At 54.0% G+C, this 17,660-nt stretch overlaps 6 protein-coding genes across 6 annotated transcripts; 3 read left to right on the forward strand and 3 right to left on the reverse strand.

Annotated features, from left to right (window-relative positions):
• Positions 1 to 287: 287 nt before the first annotated feature.
• Positions 288 to 1,800, reverse strand: CABS01_13316 (uncharacterized protein; the record flags this gene model as incomplete). The annotated part of the gene is made up of 6 exons (XM_060546660.1): positions 288 to 711; positions 769 to 864; positions 926 to 1,043; positions 1,107 to 1,253; positions 1,309 to 1,543; positions 1,606 to 1,800. 6 exons carry the CDS (start codon positions 1,798 to 1,800, stop codon positions 288 to 290), a joined length of 1,215 nt encoding a protein of 404 aa, XP_060394992.1.
• A 1,108-nt stretch (positions 1,801 to 2,908) lies between these two features.
• CABS01_13317 (tannase and feruloyl esterase) lies at positions 2,909 to 4,516 on the reverse strand (the record flags this gene model as incomplete). Its single annotated transcript, XM_060546661.1, has 1 exon — positions 2,909 to 4,516. One exon carries the CDS (start codon positions 4,514 to 4,516, stop codon positions 2,909 to 2,911), a length of 1,608 nt encoding a protein of 535 aa, XP_060394993.1.
• A 2,724-nt stretch (positions 4,517 to 7,240) lies between these two features.
• Positions 7,241 to 9,034, forward strand: CABS01_13318 (cytochrome P450; the record flags this gene model as incomplete). The annotated part of the gene is made up of 4 exons (XM_060546662.1): positions 7,241 to 7,706; positions 7,751 to 7,828; positions 7,895 to 8,649; positions 8,714 to 9,034. The coding sequence occupies 4 exons, from the start codon at positions 7,241 to 7,243 to the stop codon at positions 9,032 to 9,034; spliced, it is 1,620 nt and encodes a 539-aa protein (XP_060394994.1).
• A 1,035-nt stretch (positions 9,035 to 10,069) lies between these two features.
• Positions 10,070 to 11,508, forward strand: CABS01_13319 (PHB depolymerase family esterase; the record flags this gene model as incomplete). The annotated part of the gene is made up of 6 exons (XM_060546663.1): positions 10,070 to 10,522; positions 10,603 to 10,974; positions 11,033 to 11,107; positions 11,169 to 11,339; positions 11,396 to 11,432; positions 11,489 to 11,508. 6 exons carry the CDS (start codon positions 10,070 to 10,072, stop codon positions 11,506 to 11,508), a joined length of 1,128 nt encoding a protein of 375 aa, XP_060394995.1.
• A 2,266-nt stretch (positions 11,509 to 13,774) lies between these two features.
• CABS01_13320 (transmembrane amino acid transporter) lies at positions 13,775 to 15,556 on the forward strand (the record flags this gene model as incomplete). The annotated part of the gene is made up of 1 exon (XM_060546664.1): positions 13,775 to 15,556. One exon carries the CDS (start codon positions 13,775 to 13,777, stop codon positions 15,554 to 15,556), a length of 1,782 nt encoding a protein of 593 aa, XP_060394996.1.
• A 231-nt stretch (positions 15,557 to 15,787) lies between these two features.
• CABS01_13321 (uncharacterized protein) lies at positions 15,788 to 16,714 on the reverse strand (the record flags this gene model as incomplete). The annotated part of the gene is made up of 1 exon (XM_060546665.1): positions 15,788 to 16,714. One exon carries the CDS (start codon positions 16,712 to 16,714, stop codon positions 15,788 to 15,790), a length of 927 nt encoding a protein of 308 aa, XP_060394997.1.
• Positions 16,715 to 17,660: the final 946 nt, after the last annotated feature.

Consider the following 17,660-nt stretch of genomic DNA (forward strand, 5'->3'; position numbering starts at 1 on the left):
ATCGCAAGAATGGCTCCATGGTACGAGCTTTTGTTTCATCCGTCGGACCGCACTCGGACATTGTCAGGTCATGAGTGTGTATGTTAGACTTCAAGGCTGGCCTGGAAACAATCACAAGTGAAGTGCCTTTGGCGAACCATTGAGAACTTGGTGCGGAGAGGGAAGTCAGCTCATGTATGCAGCATGGCACATACATGCGTACGTGTTGTTCCACTACATATGCAATCAGATGCTGAAATGTCTATGAGACATCTTTCTCGTATGCCGCTCATGAACGGTTGGAAATGCTAGTCAAGATGTTCAGATCTCCTGGCAAGCTCAGTAGTCTTGATGATCCCATGCAAGTTGCTCGACTGGACTCGTATCGCAGTTTCTTCTTCTATGCGCAAGGCCTTACTTCGATCATACTCGCTGAGCATTATGCCTGCTGGAGGTTGCATGGTCTGCAGTCTGATTTCACCCGTTTGTTTGCCATATCGTGTATCCAAGGCCCATTCATCGAGTTCGTACTGATCGCTTCTGGTTGTCCCGTCAGTACGGCTGCGGAAGGTGTCGTACTCGAGCGTCCTCGGTCCAGTGCCTGTCTGTTGCGACCGCTTGCCACATGCGTCTGGATTATGCTGATTATATGCTGATAGGTTGAGTAACTTGTTGACAAGAGGTTTCAAAGCCGGTGCGCATGCCGCGATGATACCGACCTGCAACTGTAGGCTAGGTGCGAAAGAATTATTAGTTTCAAGCCACCGAGCTTTCTGTAATCGAACCTACAAGCCCCAGAATTGGATACTTCTGTTGAAAGTTCTATCAGGGTCGCTGTCGTTGTTGAGCTGGTATACTGCTTTGACTATGCCCATCGCGACAGCACTTGGGATTTCATTAGTCACGGGAGTCGAGCAATCATGACTTTGAATCATTCGATACTCACAAGTACCCTAAGCTCAAGATTCCAATTGCGTAAAGACGAAGTCTGCGCTTCATCTGCAAATTCCATATGACTGGCACAGGTAGGGTGGCTAGAATTACGTCGGTGAAGATGTTGAATCCTGAAAGTGCGTGAGCGATATCACCATGGCGTCGCGGCCATGAGACACAGGAACCCGACTTACCTGTGTTTATTATACCAAACAGATTAATGTTATTGCCATCTTTACACTTTGGAGGTGGTGTCGTGTTCCTGTCCCAAAATCCTGACATGGGTTTGCAGTGAAGGAAGAACGGAAACATGCCGCCAATCGAGTAGAACAAGACAAGAGCTCATTCGGACCGTCAATACTTGTCGGAAGAGGCCGACGAGTGTGATTTACCTACCAATAGTTGACCACAACGCCCACTTGTACCATCCAGTCTTGCTCAGACGCAAGAGACTAAGGGCGATAGAGACCTTAAGAAACATGAGAGCGCCGGCGGCGGAGATGATCGCTTGCCAAAAGGCGACGTGGTTGAACACGATGTAGTCATACTTCTTGTCGATGGTCGAGATGTGTTTGCCAAGACCGTATTGCGCCTGAATCACGAATGAGATCCATCCTCCCCAGGCGCAGATCTACACACTCGACCAAGTCAGTCTGAGGGCAGCAGGATTGGAGCTCGATGCGGTGTACTTACCGCCGATAAGACCATGACCGTATCGTCCCACCCCGGCGCCTTGATGACCCATATTCTGGCGTATATCCGCAGCGTAACGCTCAACTGCGCCAGGAGATGAAAAACAGTTACGACAGCGATGATGCGCGCGGTGTTACTCTCAGCTGCCCATGTTGGGTTAAAAGGCGCGGGAGCCGTTCCGTTCGTGTTGTTCATGTCTGCCCATCATAGATCGTCACGAGTAGTGTCCTTTTCAGATCGCCAAGTTGGAAGCGACCAGTAGAAAAGGTCTGGTGAGAAGCAGAATGGTCTGTGTGTGCTGAAGTGACGGGAACTCTCGTAGTTGTTCAATTAGTGAAGCGAACGCGAGTTGAGAGAAAGAAACTTTGAAGGTGAGGGAACTTTGAACTATATGCGGCAATGCACAACAAGCGGCGGTAGTTAAAACTTGCTGAGAACTGTTTAGAGTTGGCTATAATAGCCTATTCAAACTTCAGGCCAGAGCATTTTCCGATTCATGGATCAGACTACGTAGCGAGGGTTAGAGATGCAAGTTGAGTCAGACATGTCATATAAACGTTGTCTCCCTCGGTTTCAATGGTTTCGGTTAATATGTGCATGTTTTCAATGTTGCATAACGAATTTGGACTCTTTCAACAAGAAATCCGTAATATTTGTAATATTTTCGTCAGGTCTAACTATATAGCAGGCTGCACGTTGGTTGTTGTGGATAACTCGAGCGGGTAATCGAACTGGGTTGCCTTAATGTGGAGGGGGGGTTGGACGTGATACCCTCTTAGAGCCAGAAGCGCGACCATTTTTTCCAAGAAGCACCGTCCGTTGTAGTGGATGGCCGAGCGGTATGATTCCCGCCCTGTGTGGTGAGAACATAGTTGGCTCATGGCCCTGCATAGTGCCATGGATAGCTTCTTTTTCAAACATTCTTCATCATAGTAATTTTGGTGCAGAGCAATGTTACCACGTGTTACCTGCGTATTCATATATATAACCTTTGTGATGGAATACGAGTACACTTCCAGATGGTAGCGAGCTCGAGTCGAGATTTCCTTTCCTTTTTTGCCCTCTCCCTCTACGGGAAGAGAAACAGTGGGAATACCAAGTGATCCGGGCTTTCAGCATGAACAGCGTCAATTGCACGCTGAGGCAGTCATGAGGCAATTACGAGACGAGCTCCCTAGACTAATTTTCACTGCTGTCATTCATTCAATTGAATTATAGTACACGTGATCTTGTCATTCATATTATGGTAATGTGCAGTAAGCAATATGTACATCAGAAGCAGACGAAACACAAGCAAGGGACATTATACACACGTCCAGCTATCAGGAGAGTTGGGGTCTCCGGACTTGTACACGTTGCGCGTGGGGTATTTGCAGTGCTTCCTCGTGAAAGCAACCTGGCCGCCCTGCGTACCATTGACAAAAGCAGTGCCGAGGATCGAATCTGGCGCGACGCCCTCCTCAACCCACCGGACAATGGCTGAGAGAACATTGCGTTCGGGCTCGAACCCGGCAACAGCAGAGTCCTTGTTGCCAATGAAGCTGGCGCCGGGACCGCCGCTGCAGTGGTTCATGCCTGAGATGCGGAAGTACCGGTAGAACTCGTCGAGCTGCGCGGACGTGAGGCCCATGGTGCGCGAGACGTGGTTGTAGTAGCGCGCGCTGTTGTCGCTGCTGATGATGGGGTCCTGGAGGCCATGGTAGTGCAGCACCTTGGTGCCGCGGTCCTTGACGCCGGAGAGGTCGCCCTTCCAGGTCTCGATACCGCCGGGGTTCTGAGCGGCGGCGGCGGCGAAGTCCTTGGGGCCGATGGTGGCCGGGTCCCAGGTCGTGTCGTTGTAGATGACGTTTTGGAACCAGTCCGTGGTGTAGGGGAACGCGCGGCCGGCGAGCAGAATCTGGGTGGGCTGGGCACCGGGTTGGAGGCGGGGGTAGACGAGACTTCCGTCCTGGCCGTACAGGTCGGAGAAGACGGTGCGGACCGTCTGGGCCTGGACGCCGGTCAAGCAGTTTGCCGTCTGGTTGGCACCGCAGATGAGAGACTCGGGGCGGTACTGGCACAGATCAGGGTCCTCGATGATGCCGTCGACGTGGCCGTCGAGACCGTCGCACTGGTTAAGCAGGTCCTTATAGACGAGAGTCCAGAGATCCGCCGACAGGAAAGTCGGCTTGTCGGAGGTGCCGGTGGCGGTGAAGAAGTGACCGCTCCAGGATGTCAAGTTGTTGAAGGCGAAGGCGGGCGCACCAGCCACGATACCGTCAAAGTCGTCGGGGAAGTCTTGGGCTTCCTTGAAGCCCTGCCTTCCACCAGTTGAGCATCCAAGGTAGTATGACTTGGTGTGCTCCTTGCCGTAGAGGGCTTTGGTCGTCTCCTTGCCAATGACGACGCCGGTGTGGAGGGATCGGTAGGCAAAGTCCTCAATGGTGCCGGGGTTGTTGAGGAAGGGCGAGCCAATGGTGCCGTTGTGTCCATTGTTGGCGCCGACTGCAGCGAAGCCTCGTGAGACGGCGTAGGCAATGTCCTCGTATTGAATACATCCGCCAGTGCCTCCATTGCCGGTGCTTAAGAAACGGCCGGTCCAGTTGGACGGGAGCCAGGCCTCAATACTAACGTTGCTGATGGGTCCGGTAGTGGTCAACATGGACACACGGCAAATGTCGACTCCGACGACCTGACCAGGGCGGGTACATGTCGGGTGGTTCTCTGGGAAGGTAATATTGGTTCCGGCAGAGACGGGAGTGGAAAACCAGACGGTGGTGTTTGGGAGCTTCAAGTTGTTGACGAGGGCGCTGCAGTCGTCGGCGAAAGCGCTCATGACGTACTGAGCCGCTGGCACCAGCAGCATCGCAGAAAGGTTGACGGACTTCATGTCGGCGAATGGGCGTTGAATAGGACAGATTCCAAGGTCCATTCGAGACTGGCGGTCCTCTATGTCGAGGTGTTGGGGCTCAATGGCTTCTTTTATAATGGCAATGGAGTATGTACTGTGGTCGAACTGGTATCCAGAAGTAAGGTAGTCCCCAATGTGACGATGCCAGGCCGTTCATCTCAACACAACCCTGGCAAGAAGACTAGTAGCAAATCGATGCCCACCCTCGGCGATCCCTTCGGGTGGCGTGCCGGTCGGCGTGGAGTGACGGCAGTTAGCCACGGCATGACTGGACAAGGCGACCTTCCAGACAAAAGCAAACACTGGGCGGTCTATGCCTGATTCAAGGCGAGCATCTGGGAGAGCTCTGACAGCAGTAGAATGAGGCATAGCGACCTGCCTTTTTCTCCCCACACTGGTAGACTACACGTGTTAGCTTGAGGGGATAACCATGCATCGGCAATGGCGAGTGCGGAGAAGGCGACCAGGTTGGGGTATGCTCTCCGGGGGTTGATCACGGCGGAAGAGTCTTCTACCGGGCGGAAGACAGGACTCGTCATGTTCACTTTGTGGCTTTTGCTCATGTGAGCAAGAGTCGTGTCAACTCACTTTGCTCTAAAGCGGAAGTTGGGCCGCGCGCGGCAGGCAAGGAAGAGACGACGAATCTAGAGCCAGTTCAACTCTAAAACTGTGATGAAGCTTGTTTGGATGGTGGAGGCGTTTGCTGACGAGAAGAGCGGAGAGTGGAATTAGCGTAGCCTGTGCGATGGGGAAGAACTGGAGAAGCGCATTTCCCCAGTGTCACTAGATGCAAGGAGACGCTTCTCCACGTGCGGGGAGACGCCGGTTTACCCGGGGGCTGGGTAGTCTGGGCCTTGGAAACCCAACATTGGTAGCGTTTGTGACGGAGGAGCTGGAAATCGATCTCCCAAGAGAATGGAAGGTCGTTATTGAGCACCGGGTTGTTGAGTAATCGTATCCCTACGGATATCTACACAACTCGAGAGAAGTGTGATATGCGTGTTTCGAGAGCTTCAGAGATCACTGTACGGGTGTTCCCTCGTTGTTTCTCTTGCGGATCCATTCAAATTGCCTCTGTGAAAAAGTTTGATGTTTCAAGAGTCAGGACTCTGAACAAAACACGCAAGAATCCGCTGACAGAGGCCCTCAGATCGTTCGAGTCGCGCGGCGGCCCGACAAGCAACACCCATGTATCCGACGTTGCCTCTTTCGTTGCAACCATTTGCGGGAGTCCCTGTAGATCTGACCCTCTCGAACTCCTCGACACTGACAGTTCTCTACTACGGAATCAATTTGTTTCCTTTTGCTGATTTCTTGCTTATGGATCCTACCTGCATACGCGTCCAGATGGCCTTTACTCCCCTTAATATCGGAAAACGAATGACGTTCAGAGCGGCCTGCCAAAACGAGACGTGTGAGAGGGTTATACCTGCGGCATTATCCTCGGCGTCATCTAATCTTTTTTTCCATCTACGACGTTGCACACATGACACCTTGGCATTCCCCAAATGGACACTTTTGGATTTCTTTCAACCACGGATCATGAGGTTTTAGACATAACCCGTGCTGGCTTCCCGAAGATTTAGTGCAGAGGGGTATTTGGGGTTTCGGCACGCTGCGTGACTTAGCTGCATGATGTTTTGCGCCCCCAAGAGGGGGGAGTTGAGCTGTGAGGAACGCAAAGTCCGACTGACTCGGAAAACCCGGCCTCCATGCCATGTCCCTTCAACAGTCTCTTCCATCTGGGGACCCGCCGACCGAAGCCAAGTCGGCGCAGCCGTCGATCATCACTTCCAAGCCGTAGCGATAGAGTACTGAGTGAGGCACTTTGTCTCTTTCGGTCCGTTGATACAAGGGCTATCGCAGACTTTACACCGCGGAAGATTCCGCCTGCTTGTCAGTCATCCGATCGAGAGAAGAATTTGACGCTTTGATCACCGCTCCGGGCACCACTGTAACGCTCCGTATGGAGACGCGACTGGAGCAGAGTAGTCGTTGATATCCAGTGCAGTACAACAGTAGTCAAGAGATAATCCGTAATAATGCCGCCTACAAATCCGCTGTGTTATGTCCGTAGGGATGACCTCCGACTAGATCTCGGACCCGACGACGCGGAGCTAAAGGATGTGTTAGTACTAATCATAGGGCCGGCCGGCAACCATGATGCCGGGTTTCCGCCTTCTATTAGCGCACCCACACAAGCAGGTGGATTAATCGAGCGCTGCGGTCGTAGTCGCTGTCTCTCCCTTCAACCTGACGTCTTGCAGCACCCTTCATCGACCAGCAAAAACACTAATTAACACACGTTAAAAAGAGTACAAAATGTGTCATTTGAATGATGCTCTCAGCAGCCAATGTAGCGGTCCGAAAGACAATCCGTGCGAAGGTTTCGGACCGAGCCCCAGCTCCGTAGTAGCTTTCTTCATCGACTCATTCGCTTCCATGCCAGAGAGAAGTCTATGTACTCCCTAGCACCTCGTGCTCTTCACAATGAGAATCGCGGCGAAAATGTTGGGCGCCAGGTTAAGTAGGTACTTCGAGCCAGCTCATCTTTGGAGTCAGAGTAGCAGTCGGATTGAACGAGAAGCTTTATTCAAACTCATAGTGAATAGGTCAAATGTAAAGAATTTTTGAATCTCGGCTCTAAAGACTGAGCCTTAGTTTGTGAACCCTCACCTGTACTGGGGATAGTTTTCCGCAAGCCACTTCTGAGATAGTGTCAAGCCCAGTTCCGATCATCACACCATGGATACGAACGTATCGACTACATCAGCCAGCTGGGCAGAGTTTGCAAGCCAAAAGCTATCCTCATCGCTTCCTGCGTCCAACTCCAGCTTCTATTGGTCAGCCTTACTCGTACTAGCATCAGTCATCGCAGCACCTCTTCGACACAAGTTCCAAGATGTCGAGATCTACCCAGTCATCAACAAGACTAAGGAGGAATACCTGACAGGCGGGAGAGCCCTCCTTGCCAAGGGAGCCAAGAAATACGGCGGCAAGCCATTCAGAGTCTTCACCGGCCAGGGCAGCACCCTCACGGTTCTGGCGCCTGAGTTCTGCCACGATGTGAAGAATGATAACCGCTTGAGCTCGACAGAGTTCCTCCTGGCCTACTGGCAGGCCGGGACACCGGGGTTCGAGCCGTACTTTAGCTCGGGAAGCGAGCTCATCCGTGAGATGATCCGAACTCATCTCACTCAGAGTGATGTTGGTGAGTCTTTGGAACCCGGCCGGTCTCACAACTTGCTCATCTAGGCCGCGCAGCCAAATTATCACAACCGCTCGCAGACGAGGCAGCCAACGCTCTGAAAGACGTCTTTACGGATAACGAAGGTACATCTAACCAATCATCTCATACCCTTACTTGAGATACTCATGTCCTCTCTGACACCATCTCAGAATGGCACGAAATCATTCTCGCCCCGACAATCGCCCAAATCGTCGCCCGCGTCTCTGCCCTGGTCTTCCTCGGCCCCGAACTCTGCCGGGACCCAACCTGGCTCACCATCACCATAAACTACCCCCAAAAAGCCATGGCCGCCGCCAAAGTCCTCCGCTCCTACCCGGCCCCCGTCCGCCGCTTCGTCCACTGGTTCCTCCCCTGCTGCCGCGAGCTGCGCCAGATGCTCCGCACCGCGCGGCAGGCTATCGAGCCAATCCTGCAGAAGCGGCGCGAGCAGGAGGCCGAGAAGGGTGGGGTCGTGTTTGATAACGCGTTGGCGTGGATCGAGAAGCTGGCGAAGAAGCAGCAAGATCGGACGGCGCAGAATGCGGCGTTTCAGCAGCTTGGTTTGTCGATTCTTGCGAATGCTTCGAGTACAGATATGGTGTCGCAGAATTTGCTGGATTTGTGTGTGAATCCGGAGGTGACGGAGGCGTTGAGGGGGGAGATTGTGAGGGAGACGAGGGGTGGGTGGAAGAGCTCGACGTTGTATAATCTGAGGCTTTTGGACAGTGTGCTGAAGGAGACGTTGCGTCTCAAGCCCATTGCGTCGGGTCAGCTACTTTCATCGACTACGCATTGTGCCATTGCTAACTTGCAAATAGTGGCTCTTGGGAGGCGCGTGATGGAAGATGGCGTGAAACTGAGTGACGGCACCGTGCTGCCCAAGACGACCGGCGTTGCCGTATCATCCGCGAACATGTGGGATCCGGTAAGACATTCCATCTCTTGTCGGCGGTCTATGCCGACCAGATCGCTAACTTTCCCTGACATAGGAGATCTATCCAAGCCCAGAAACCTTTGACGGCCGACGCTTCCTCCGGATGCGCGAGGGCGGCAACAACGAGCACAACGCGCAGCTCGCGAGCGTGTCGCCGGAGCACATGGGCTTCGGGCTCGGCTCGCACGCGTGCCCAGGTCGGTTCTTTGGCGCGAGCTCTGCGAAGCTGATCATGTCGCACATCTTGCTCGGGTACGAGTTCAAGCTGGCTGATGATGTGGACAAGAGTAGTGTTGAGCCTATGCGTTTTGGGTTCTCTACTCTGGCGAATCCTAGGGCCAAGGTCCTGATCAGGCGTCGCAAGGATGCTGTCTGAGGCACGAAGGGAGACTTTATTGAGGCTTTCGTGCTGCGGATATCTGGTGTAAAAGGAAAGACAATACGGCCAGGCGACAAGGCTGTTGGAGCTACCGCCTTGTTGAGGTGACCCGGTCAAAAGCCTCGCCCTAAAGCAATCATGTCATGAAACTAGTGGAGACAATTAATCGCCTAGGAATCAGGAATAGCCCAGAATGATCTCAGGAGCTACTTCGAACGAAAAGCGTGTGCGATATCAAGAAATTCGGGACATCGGCTCGACGGGCAGCAATGCGAAACAGAGAAATTTGTTGTCAATAAGCTTCGCTTTTGGGTAGCACTAATACCACGTAGCCAAGCAAGATATATTGTTTCCCGAATTGATCGCGGAGCCTCTGAGCAGTCGAACTCCCAAGAACGGGAATCTCCGTCCAAGCGATTGGCGGAAGAAGTTTCCGCGCTGAGGACTGCATGGCGGGGTTGGCTCGAGAAGCTCAACCATCATCGGAGGGGGTAACTTTGCTGCTCGTTCTCGATACTTCTTAATCTTGAACACGATTTCAAGCTGGAAATCACAGCCCTCTTTCCTAGGAGGCTTCCCGCAGATACCTCCGAATAGAGTTGACTGTATTTGGGAACTGAGGCCCGCTGCCCGCGATGGAGCAGAGAGCAGCCGCATCTCGCCTTGAGCACACACACGTTCTCCATAGGTGAGGGATGATTAACGTAAGGATAGGGCAGTCTGCAGGAACAGGGACAGAAGCTTAGTAGCTGGGACTGTACATCGATGAAGCACTCGAAGTGGAAAGAATGGTACGGATGCGGCCGAGAAGTGGCGGGGGATGTGCAAGCCTGATCGACGCGATGTCACTTGGCTCACGGATACGGAGGCTTACGATCCGGGGCACTCATTGAAGCAGGCCATGTCTGCAGAAAACCTGCAGGACAGGGCTCGGCGAAGAGATAGATAAATCCTCAAAAGAAGCCTCGTCACGGACCCTTCAAAGGAGATTATTCGTGGTTCACCCGCTCGCCCCATCAACCCATCGCCGAGATGAAGTCCATTCTAGGCATGGCCCTCTGGGTCCTAACCCTCCTCAATATCGCCCTCGGCGCCGAAGTCGTCCCCCGCGCAACCTTCACCGAGGTGACGGACTACGGCTCGAACCCCACAGGCACGCGCATGTGGCTCTACGTGCCGCAGAATCTCGCCGCCAAGCCCGCCATCGTCGTGGGCATCCACTGGTGCAGCGGCAGCGCGCAGGCATACTACCAGGGCAGCCAGTGGGCGCGGTACGCCGAGACGTACGGGTATATCGTGATCTACCCGCAGACGCCGTACACGCGCGACAACTGCTGGGACGTGGCGAGCAAGATGACCCTGACGCACGGCGGGGGCGGCGCGAGTAACTCCATTGCGAATATGGTGAGCTTTGTGATTGCGCAGTATGGGGCGGATAAGAGCAAGGTGTATGCGACTGGTATCTCGTCCGGTGCCATGATGACGGTATGTTTTGACTTTTGCTCACCATCTCACGTCCTCTCCTCGTCAAGTATGCTGATAGGTGATCTTTGGTAAACTTGAAGAACGTACTGGCGGCGACATATCCCGACGTCTTCGCAGCCGGCATCGCCTACGCGGGCGTTCCGGCCGGCTGCTTCATGTCCGCGGACGACATCCCCGACTTTTGGAACTCGACGTGCTCGACGGGCCAGTCCGTCTGGACGCAGCAGCAGTGGGCCAACGTCGTGAGCAACATGTACCCGGGGTACACGGGGGCGCGGCCCAAGATGCAGATCTATCACGGCGCGGCGGACGAAACGTTGAACGTGCAGAACTACTACGAGACGATCAAGCAGTGGACGGGTGTGTTTGGGTACTCTGCGACGCCGCAGTCGTCGGTGGCAAACTTCCCCAGGAGCCCGTATACCAAGTACGTGTTTGGGGATAAGTTGCAGGTGAGTCTTGATGCTCTAATCACTGGTTGAGACAACATGTTGATCTTTGATTTGGAAGACGTTCCTGGGTACGGGCGTGACCCATTCGATTGATGTGTTTCCGGAAGAAGACCTCAAGTGGTTCGGTTTCGTGGTAAGTCTGGACAGGATTGGAGTTCCGGTGTAGACAAGCTGACTGCTGACTGCTGCTCTAGACGCCGGTGAGCTCATCAGCTGCTGCGACGGTTCCTGCGACTACGAGCCGCGCATCTACGACGCTGCGAACCTCCACGGCGGCAGCGACAACGACCACGGCAGCCGGAGGATCCGGGACGGCACCTCAGTGGGGTCAGTGCGGCGGGATTAACTGGACGGGACCGACTGCGGTATGTTGCCACGGGGTGATGAGGAGACTGAGCTGAGTGCTGACATTTGGGGTTAGTGCGCGAGTTCGTTCACGTGTGTCAAGGTCAATGACTGTGAGTGCCGATGATGCTTCTGTGAGCCTGATTTGCGTGTGCTAATGGGTGTGAAGGGTACTCGCAGTGCCAGTAGTTGCGCGGTGTGATCATGACAGTTGAGTTGATGATTGAGCTGAGCATCACCAGGAAAGGATCATGAAGGTCGGGTCGAGATGCAGATTGACGAGGATGAGGAATGCTGATGAAAAACAAAGATTTCCCTGTTTTCAGTGTCGAGGCCCAGGTCTAGACTTCTAGAAGACAGACGAGAAGGGAAGCAATAAGCATTCAGCTGGCCTTGGCTGTTCCCTCATGACGCTGCTCGCAGGCACATGTGCACGTGTTTTCCTGTATTGATGGTGAGGTTGTGAAGATGGAATGCGACGAGGTCTGCAAGCGGCCGTGCAGCAGCGAGCGTCGGCCATCTTATGATGGTGTCGCTTTGAAATGGCGATTGAGGGTCTAGGTAGTCCAGGTCTCAGATTTGGGGGAGAAACCCTTTCCGCGAAACATGAGCATTCCAGCGGTAAAAAGCAAACATGTGTCTCGGCAGAGGGGGACCGCGATGAGGTTTTGATCTCACAGTCTCACTTGAGACTGACGGAATGAGACAGTGGCCGATGAGTGAAGAAGTGCTCTGAATGACACCATTTGATGTTTCATGCAATCGGGCGGCGGGTGAGTGAGTGAGCAAACGAGGACCGTGGCAGGTGACTGAGTGAATAAGTGAGTGAGTGAGGCTATTCCCGGCAGTTCGTGATCCATCAAAACAAATCCACGTGGGTCATTGAAAGGCGACCATTTGGTCATCATATTGTTGGATGGCATGGATCACGTGATGCTGGCCGCTGGTTAGCATCGGACAAGACCCGATCGTTGCTCGGGCATTGGGTTGGGTTGGGATCTTTTTTTGAATTTCGCTCCGGCAAGCCTGCAGGCCTCGACTTTTCTCATTTTTTTAGTCTCTTTTTCAAGGGTCCGTCGGGTGGCGTCATTGGCGGCCCCGCTGGAAGATTTGGTGTGAGAACCTGGAAAGTGAGTGAGAGTGAGCCACGGAGTGAATCTCATAATGAAGAACAAGAGTGACACTGACACACACAACTTCAGAGGAATGCATTTCCAACGCCCGGAATAGCAAGTGTCATGTAAAAGACATGTCTGGGACCGATCCATGATGACGAGCAATCTACTGCAGACCGAGACAGGTCTGTGAAGGGTAACGTGATCTCGTGTCTCTCCCCTGGGCCCTGTCTGAGCTTGGTGTCTCACCCCACAAGGACCGTGAGGGAAGTCGGAGCGTCAAACTCTTTTCTTCAGTCCTGTCATCACTCATTCGCGACTTGCAGAGTCCAATGTGATTCTCTCACCGCCATAAGCTGGCGGCAATTCCTCTTGTCCGGGGGCCCAGCATTGACCGTTTACATCTCCACTGAGAGGCAAGTTTGTGTGGTGCGTGGCAGGGTGAACAGTTGGTCAAGCTAGGCGCCCCTCCTCTGGCTCCCCTGGTGGCCATTGGTGCTGTTCTCGCGGCCCCAGAAGTCGCGCTTGTTCCTGCGGACTGACGTATCGCCTTTTCACGATCCTTGGTCTCAAGGGTGAGTGTGGAGAGTGAGAGAGGAGCAGAGAAAGTGAGAGTGAGAGAGGCAGTAAACCCCATGCGGCATAGCTCCTCCTCGTCTGCATCTGTAGTACTTTCGAACCGGGTCTTTCCTGTGTTCCCGCTCTTCTCTCGTTGGTTCTTTTTCTTTTCCACTTTGTCTCTTCCCCCACCCCCGCGATAGACGTCGACTTTACACAACTTCGTCTCTCCACCATCATCGGACCCTTTCTGCCCAGTCATCCCATCCATCACAAGTATTCCTCTATTTCTTTTCTCAACCGTGTACTCGCCTACCCATGCATAAATCCGCAGTGGGGTCCGCAAGCGGCTCGAGCTTCACCAAGTCAAGTGTCCACACCAAACATTGACCGACCTTGAAAAACAAACGTTGAAGCTTTTCACACTTTCTTCCCATCCGCTCCAATTCCCAATTCCCCACGATCCCATGACTGGAGCTGCGACCGCATCCTCGTAGTCCGCGAGCCCAAACATCCAAACTTGAACCGAGGCAACCCTTCCTCAGAGTTCGGCTCTCTCTCTCTCTCTCTCGTCACCTCTTCTGCATCTTTCTTCATCGTTTCAATTGCATCTTTGCATGGCCCGGGGATGCTCACAAGCATAGACTTGACCTCCAATTTCTCTTAGTCCCCAGCATCCGTCGTGGTTGTTTACCCCAAATCCTTCCACCACCCACCAGCATCACCACGACATCATCATAGACACCACCTCTGATCAGCATCCCCCAAAAACATCCACCGCCATGTCCGACACACCCTCGTCCACAGAGGACCGCCTGCGCAGTGCCGTAATCGCGAATCACCTCCCCTCGGGATACGGCACAAGCTTCGACGGCACACGAAACCTTTCCAACGGTGACCTCACTCACATAAACTCCAATTCCGCCCCGAACCTCCCCGCCACCGAAAATGACGACGGCGACAACGTCGAGGAGGCATCCTCCCTCCTTCTCCCCGGCGGAGACATGCATCGCGACCTCTTCAAAATTTCGGCTAGGGAACAAACCTTGAAGCGCGCCCAGACTTTCTCCCACCCGCGCCGCACCGAGTCCGGCCACGAATCCGACCTGCCCGCCGCCGAGATGCTTCTGCCCCAGGGCTTCCGCCGCCAATTTGTCATGCAAAAACACAACTATACTGCCGCCACACTCCCCATTACCCGCAACTTTGTAGAGTTCCTCGACTTCTACGGCTCCTTCGCCGGTGAAGATCTTGCCGATTCAGACGAGGAGGCCATTGTCTCGGACGACGAGGATGAAGAGGAGGCGCAAGACAGGCCCCGCGGTGCACCTACCGAGACCCGTCCGCTGCTGGGAAGACGGCGGTCCTCGCGCTTCGCCAAGAAGGCCGGCGATGCCAGCACCACAAAGACCTTCTTCACAACCCTCAAGGCCTTCATTGGCACGGGCATTATGTTCTTGCCCAAGGCCTTCAAGAACGGCGGCATCCTCTTTTCCTCTCTGACCATGCTCGTCGTGGCCGCAATCTCCATGGTGGCCTTCCACCTGCTCCTGCAGTGCCGCACCCGCTACGGCGGTGGTTACGGTGACCTGGGCAAGGAGATCTCGGGCCCGCGCATGCGCTCCCTCATCTTGGCGTCTATCACTCTGTCCCAGATTGGCTTCGTTTGCACGGGTCTCGTGTTTGTGGCCGACAACTGGTTCTCCTTCTTGAAGGCAGTCACGGGCGGCGCGAATCCCCTCGACTCAACCGCCCTCATTGCTCTGCAGGCTATTGTCATTGTGCCCCTCGCCTTCATCCGCAACATCTCCAAGCTCGGCCCCGCTGCCCTCCTTGCCGACGTCTTCATCATCATTGGCGTCGGATACATCTGGTGGTACGATATTTCGGCCCTCGCTACCCGCGGCATGGACCCCTCCGTCAAGCTCTTCAACCCGAGCTCCTACACCCTTACGATTGGCGCCTCCATCTTCACGTTCGAGGGCATCGGCCTCATCATTCCCATCCAGGCCAGCATGAAGAAACCGGAGCACTTTGAGCCCCTGTTGGCGGGCGTCATGCTCCTCATCACCTGCGTCTTCACCTCGGTCGGCGCCCTCTGCTACGCGACGTTCGGAGACCGCACAAAGATTGAAATCATCGACAACTACCCGCAAGACAGCCGCCTCGTCAACGCCGTGCAGTTCATGTACGCCCTCGCTGTCCTCGTCGGCAACCCCGTCCAGCTCTTCCCCGCCATGCGTATCATCGAGACCAAGATCTTTGGCTACCGCTCAGGCAAGAAGGATCTCCTGACAAAGTGGAAGAAGAACGCCTTCCGCACCTCCCTCGTCGCCCTCTGCATCGCCATCTCCATTGCCGGCTCCGCCAACCTCGACCGCTTTGTCGCCCTCATTGGATCATTTGCGTGCGTGCCTCTCGTCTACATTTACCCGCCCTACCTGCATCTCAAGGGCATCGCCGAGACGAGAAACCAAAAGATTTGCGATTACGCCCTCATGGCCCTTGGCCTTGTCGGCATGGTGTACACCACCGCTATCACCGTGGCCACCAGCTTCCTGTAGAAAGCGTAGCGCCCGAGAGCCCAGAGTCACAAGATTTGTAAAGACTTGAAAGACTTGAGAAGAGACTTGTTAGAGTAAAAAAAGCAGACAATGCCGGAGCGTTTGAGCTTGTATATGTGTATGTTTACGACCGGAAAACAAAATTAATACAGCGTAGAATTCATGTTCATTCATCTTTTTCGTCTACCTTGTGCAATGTGTGATGGATCTAATGCCTCTCAACGCCGATAATCAATCCTCCCGCCACCGAATAGACCAATCCCCCTTTGCAAAGCTAGGCTCAACAACCTTGCCCTGTCTGACAGCCTCACACTTCTTCCTCTCCTCGCCATCCCCAACCAGAAACCCAAACACAACCCCCCTCCTGGCAGCACACCTCACCATCTCCCTCTCGTGAGCCTTCCTCTGCCCCTCAGCCCTCTTCTCCCTCATCTCCTCCGTCTCCTCAACCCTCTCCGCCCGCCCCTTCTCCCCGCCCACGCTCCCATTCACCTGGCTCTGCGTCTGCGGAGGCCTCACCCTCGTCCCGCTGCGCACAGAGAGGCTCGCCTGCACGCTAGGATCCAGCTCTGCGGATTTGGTGCGGTCTACGCCTAGCATCTCGTCGATTATGTCCTCGCCTGCGTCTTCGTCGTAGGAGCGGCGTTCGCGGAGGGAGATGCCCTCGTCTTCGTTGTCAGAGGAGGACAATCTGGCGGTGATGGCGCGCGAGGCGCGGTTTTTGCCCCGGCCGTAGATTTGGTCGGGGCCTTTGCGCTCGCCGAAGAAGGTTTCTTCGACGACGTCGCAGGGGACGAGGATCCGGGTGTCGCCCTTTGTTTTCTTGGGTTTTGTTTTTGCCTCGGTTTGGATTTCTTCCTCGCCTTGGAGGAAGCGGACGAATACTTGTTCGATTTCCTTGTCTAGACGGCTTGGTTTCTTTGCGCGGCAGCGGGAGGAGCAGTATTTCGCCTCGACGGGGGGTTTTTGGGTCTCGGAGGCTTTGTCCTTATTGGAGTTTGACTTGGAGGATGTGTTTGTGGCTGCGGTCTTGCGGCTGGAGATGACGCGGCCGCAGGTGCGGCAGTAGGGTGTTTGGTCGCCGTTGGGGAGGAGGTAGAAGGGTGCTGGCGTGGCTTGGGATTTGCCTGGTCGGGACCAGGAGTCCATCCAGCTCATTGTTGTGGTGTGGAGGGGTGTTTGTTGCGGGAGTTGATGACTGTGGTTGAGGGGCCGGAGGATGGGAGTCGTGGAGACGATGGGAGCTCCGTGGGTGAGTCGAAGGCCGATGTTGAGCTGTCGTGGTCGAAGTAGCATCTAGAGGAGAATCTTGAGGACAGCGATGGTGTTTTGGAGCAAATGGACAAAGGGAAGGGAGCGAGTTTGGGGCTCGGAGGTTGTTGACCAGTGAGCTACGTCATCGATGTCATTCCCCAATTGGCCAATCATCGTCTCTCATTTAAGCGTCAGTCACGAAGCCACAACATGAGACCTCAGCTTCGTCATAAGCAGACAGATTAAATGGAAGCTTGGGAATAGTGTTGAAATGTAAGATGGTTTCCAATTCTCTGGAGTGATTTGAATGGAGAAAAGTCACATTAACCTCAATACATATAGCTCTTATTGTTGCATGCTGCTTACAAGCTGCTAGCATAAATGATAAGTGCTCAAGTTATAAGAAGAAGATTCCTCATAGCGTCGCCTTCATGGATCCATTTGCCCCATATCGTTGACCATGGTGCCGCTCTGGATTAAGGCAACGTAGCTCTCATGTCTCTAGAGGAAGCATGCATGTGGATGCCCTCATCTATGAATGAGTAAGCCACATAGCATATATGCCTGCGTATTTGTGTTGAGGTAAAACTCGACAGATAATCATCATCCTCATAGCTTCCCATCATTATTTCTCAAATGAAACAATCGTTCTATAGTGCTAGGTGTACTTTGTTCTTTCCTAAAGTACAATCACAGGCTCCGTAGATATGCCGGTGGGAAGCTCAACTGCCCCTTCCTGCTCTATCATGAGGCCCTCCTTCCTCTTGTGCACCACCTCACCCCCTTCTTTGGACGAAATTTCATCGCGCTTCAAAGCCGTCCCTTCCCTCACTTCGTCCGTTCTGCTCCT

The sequence above is a fragment of the Colletotrichum abscissum genome (genome assembly GCF_030869225.1).
Source record: "Colletotrichum abscissum strain IMI 504890 chromosome Unknown Scaffold_44.1, whole genome shotgun sequence".
Lineage (NCBI taxonomy): Eukaryota > Fungi > Ascomycota > Sordariomycetes > Glomerellales > Glomerellaceae > Colletotrichum > Colletotrichum abscissum.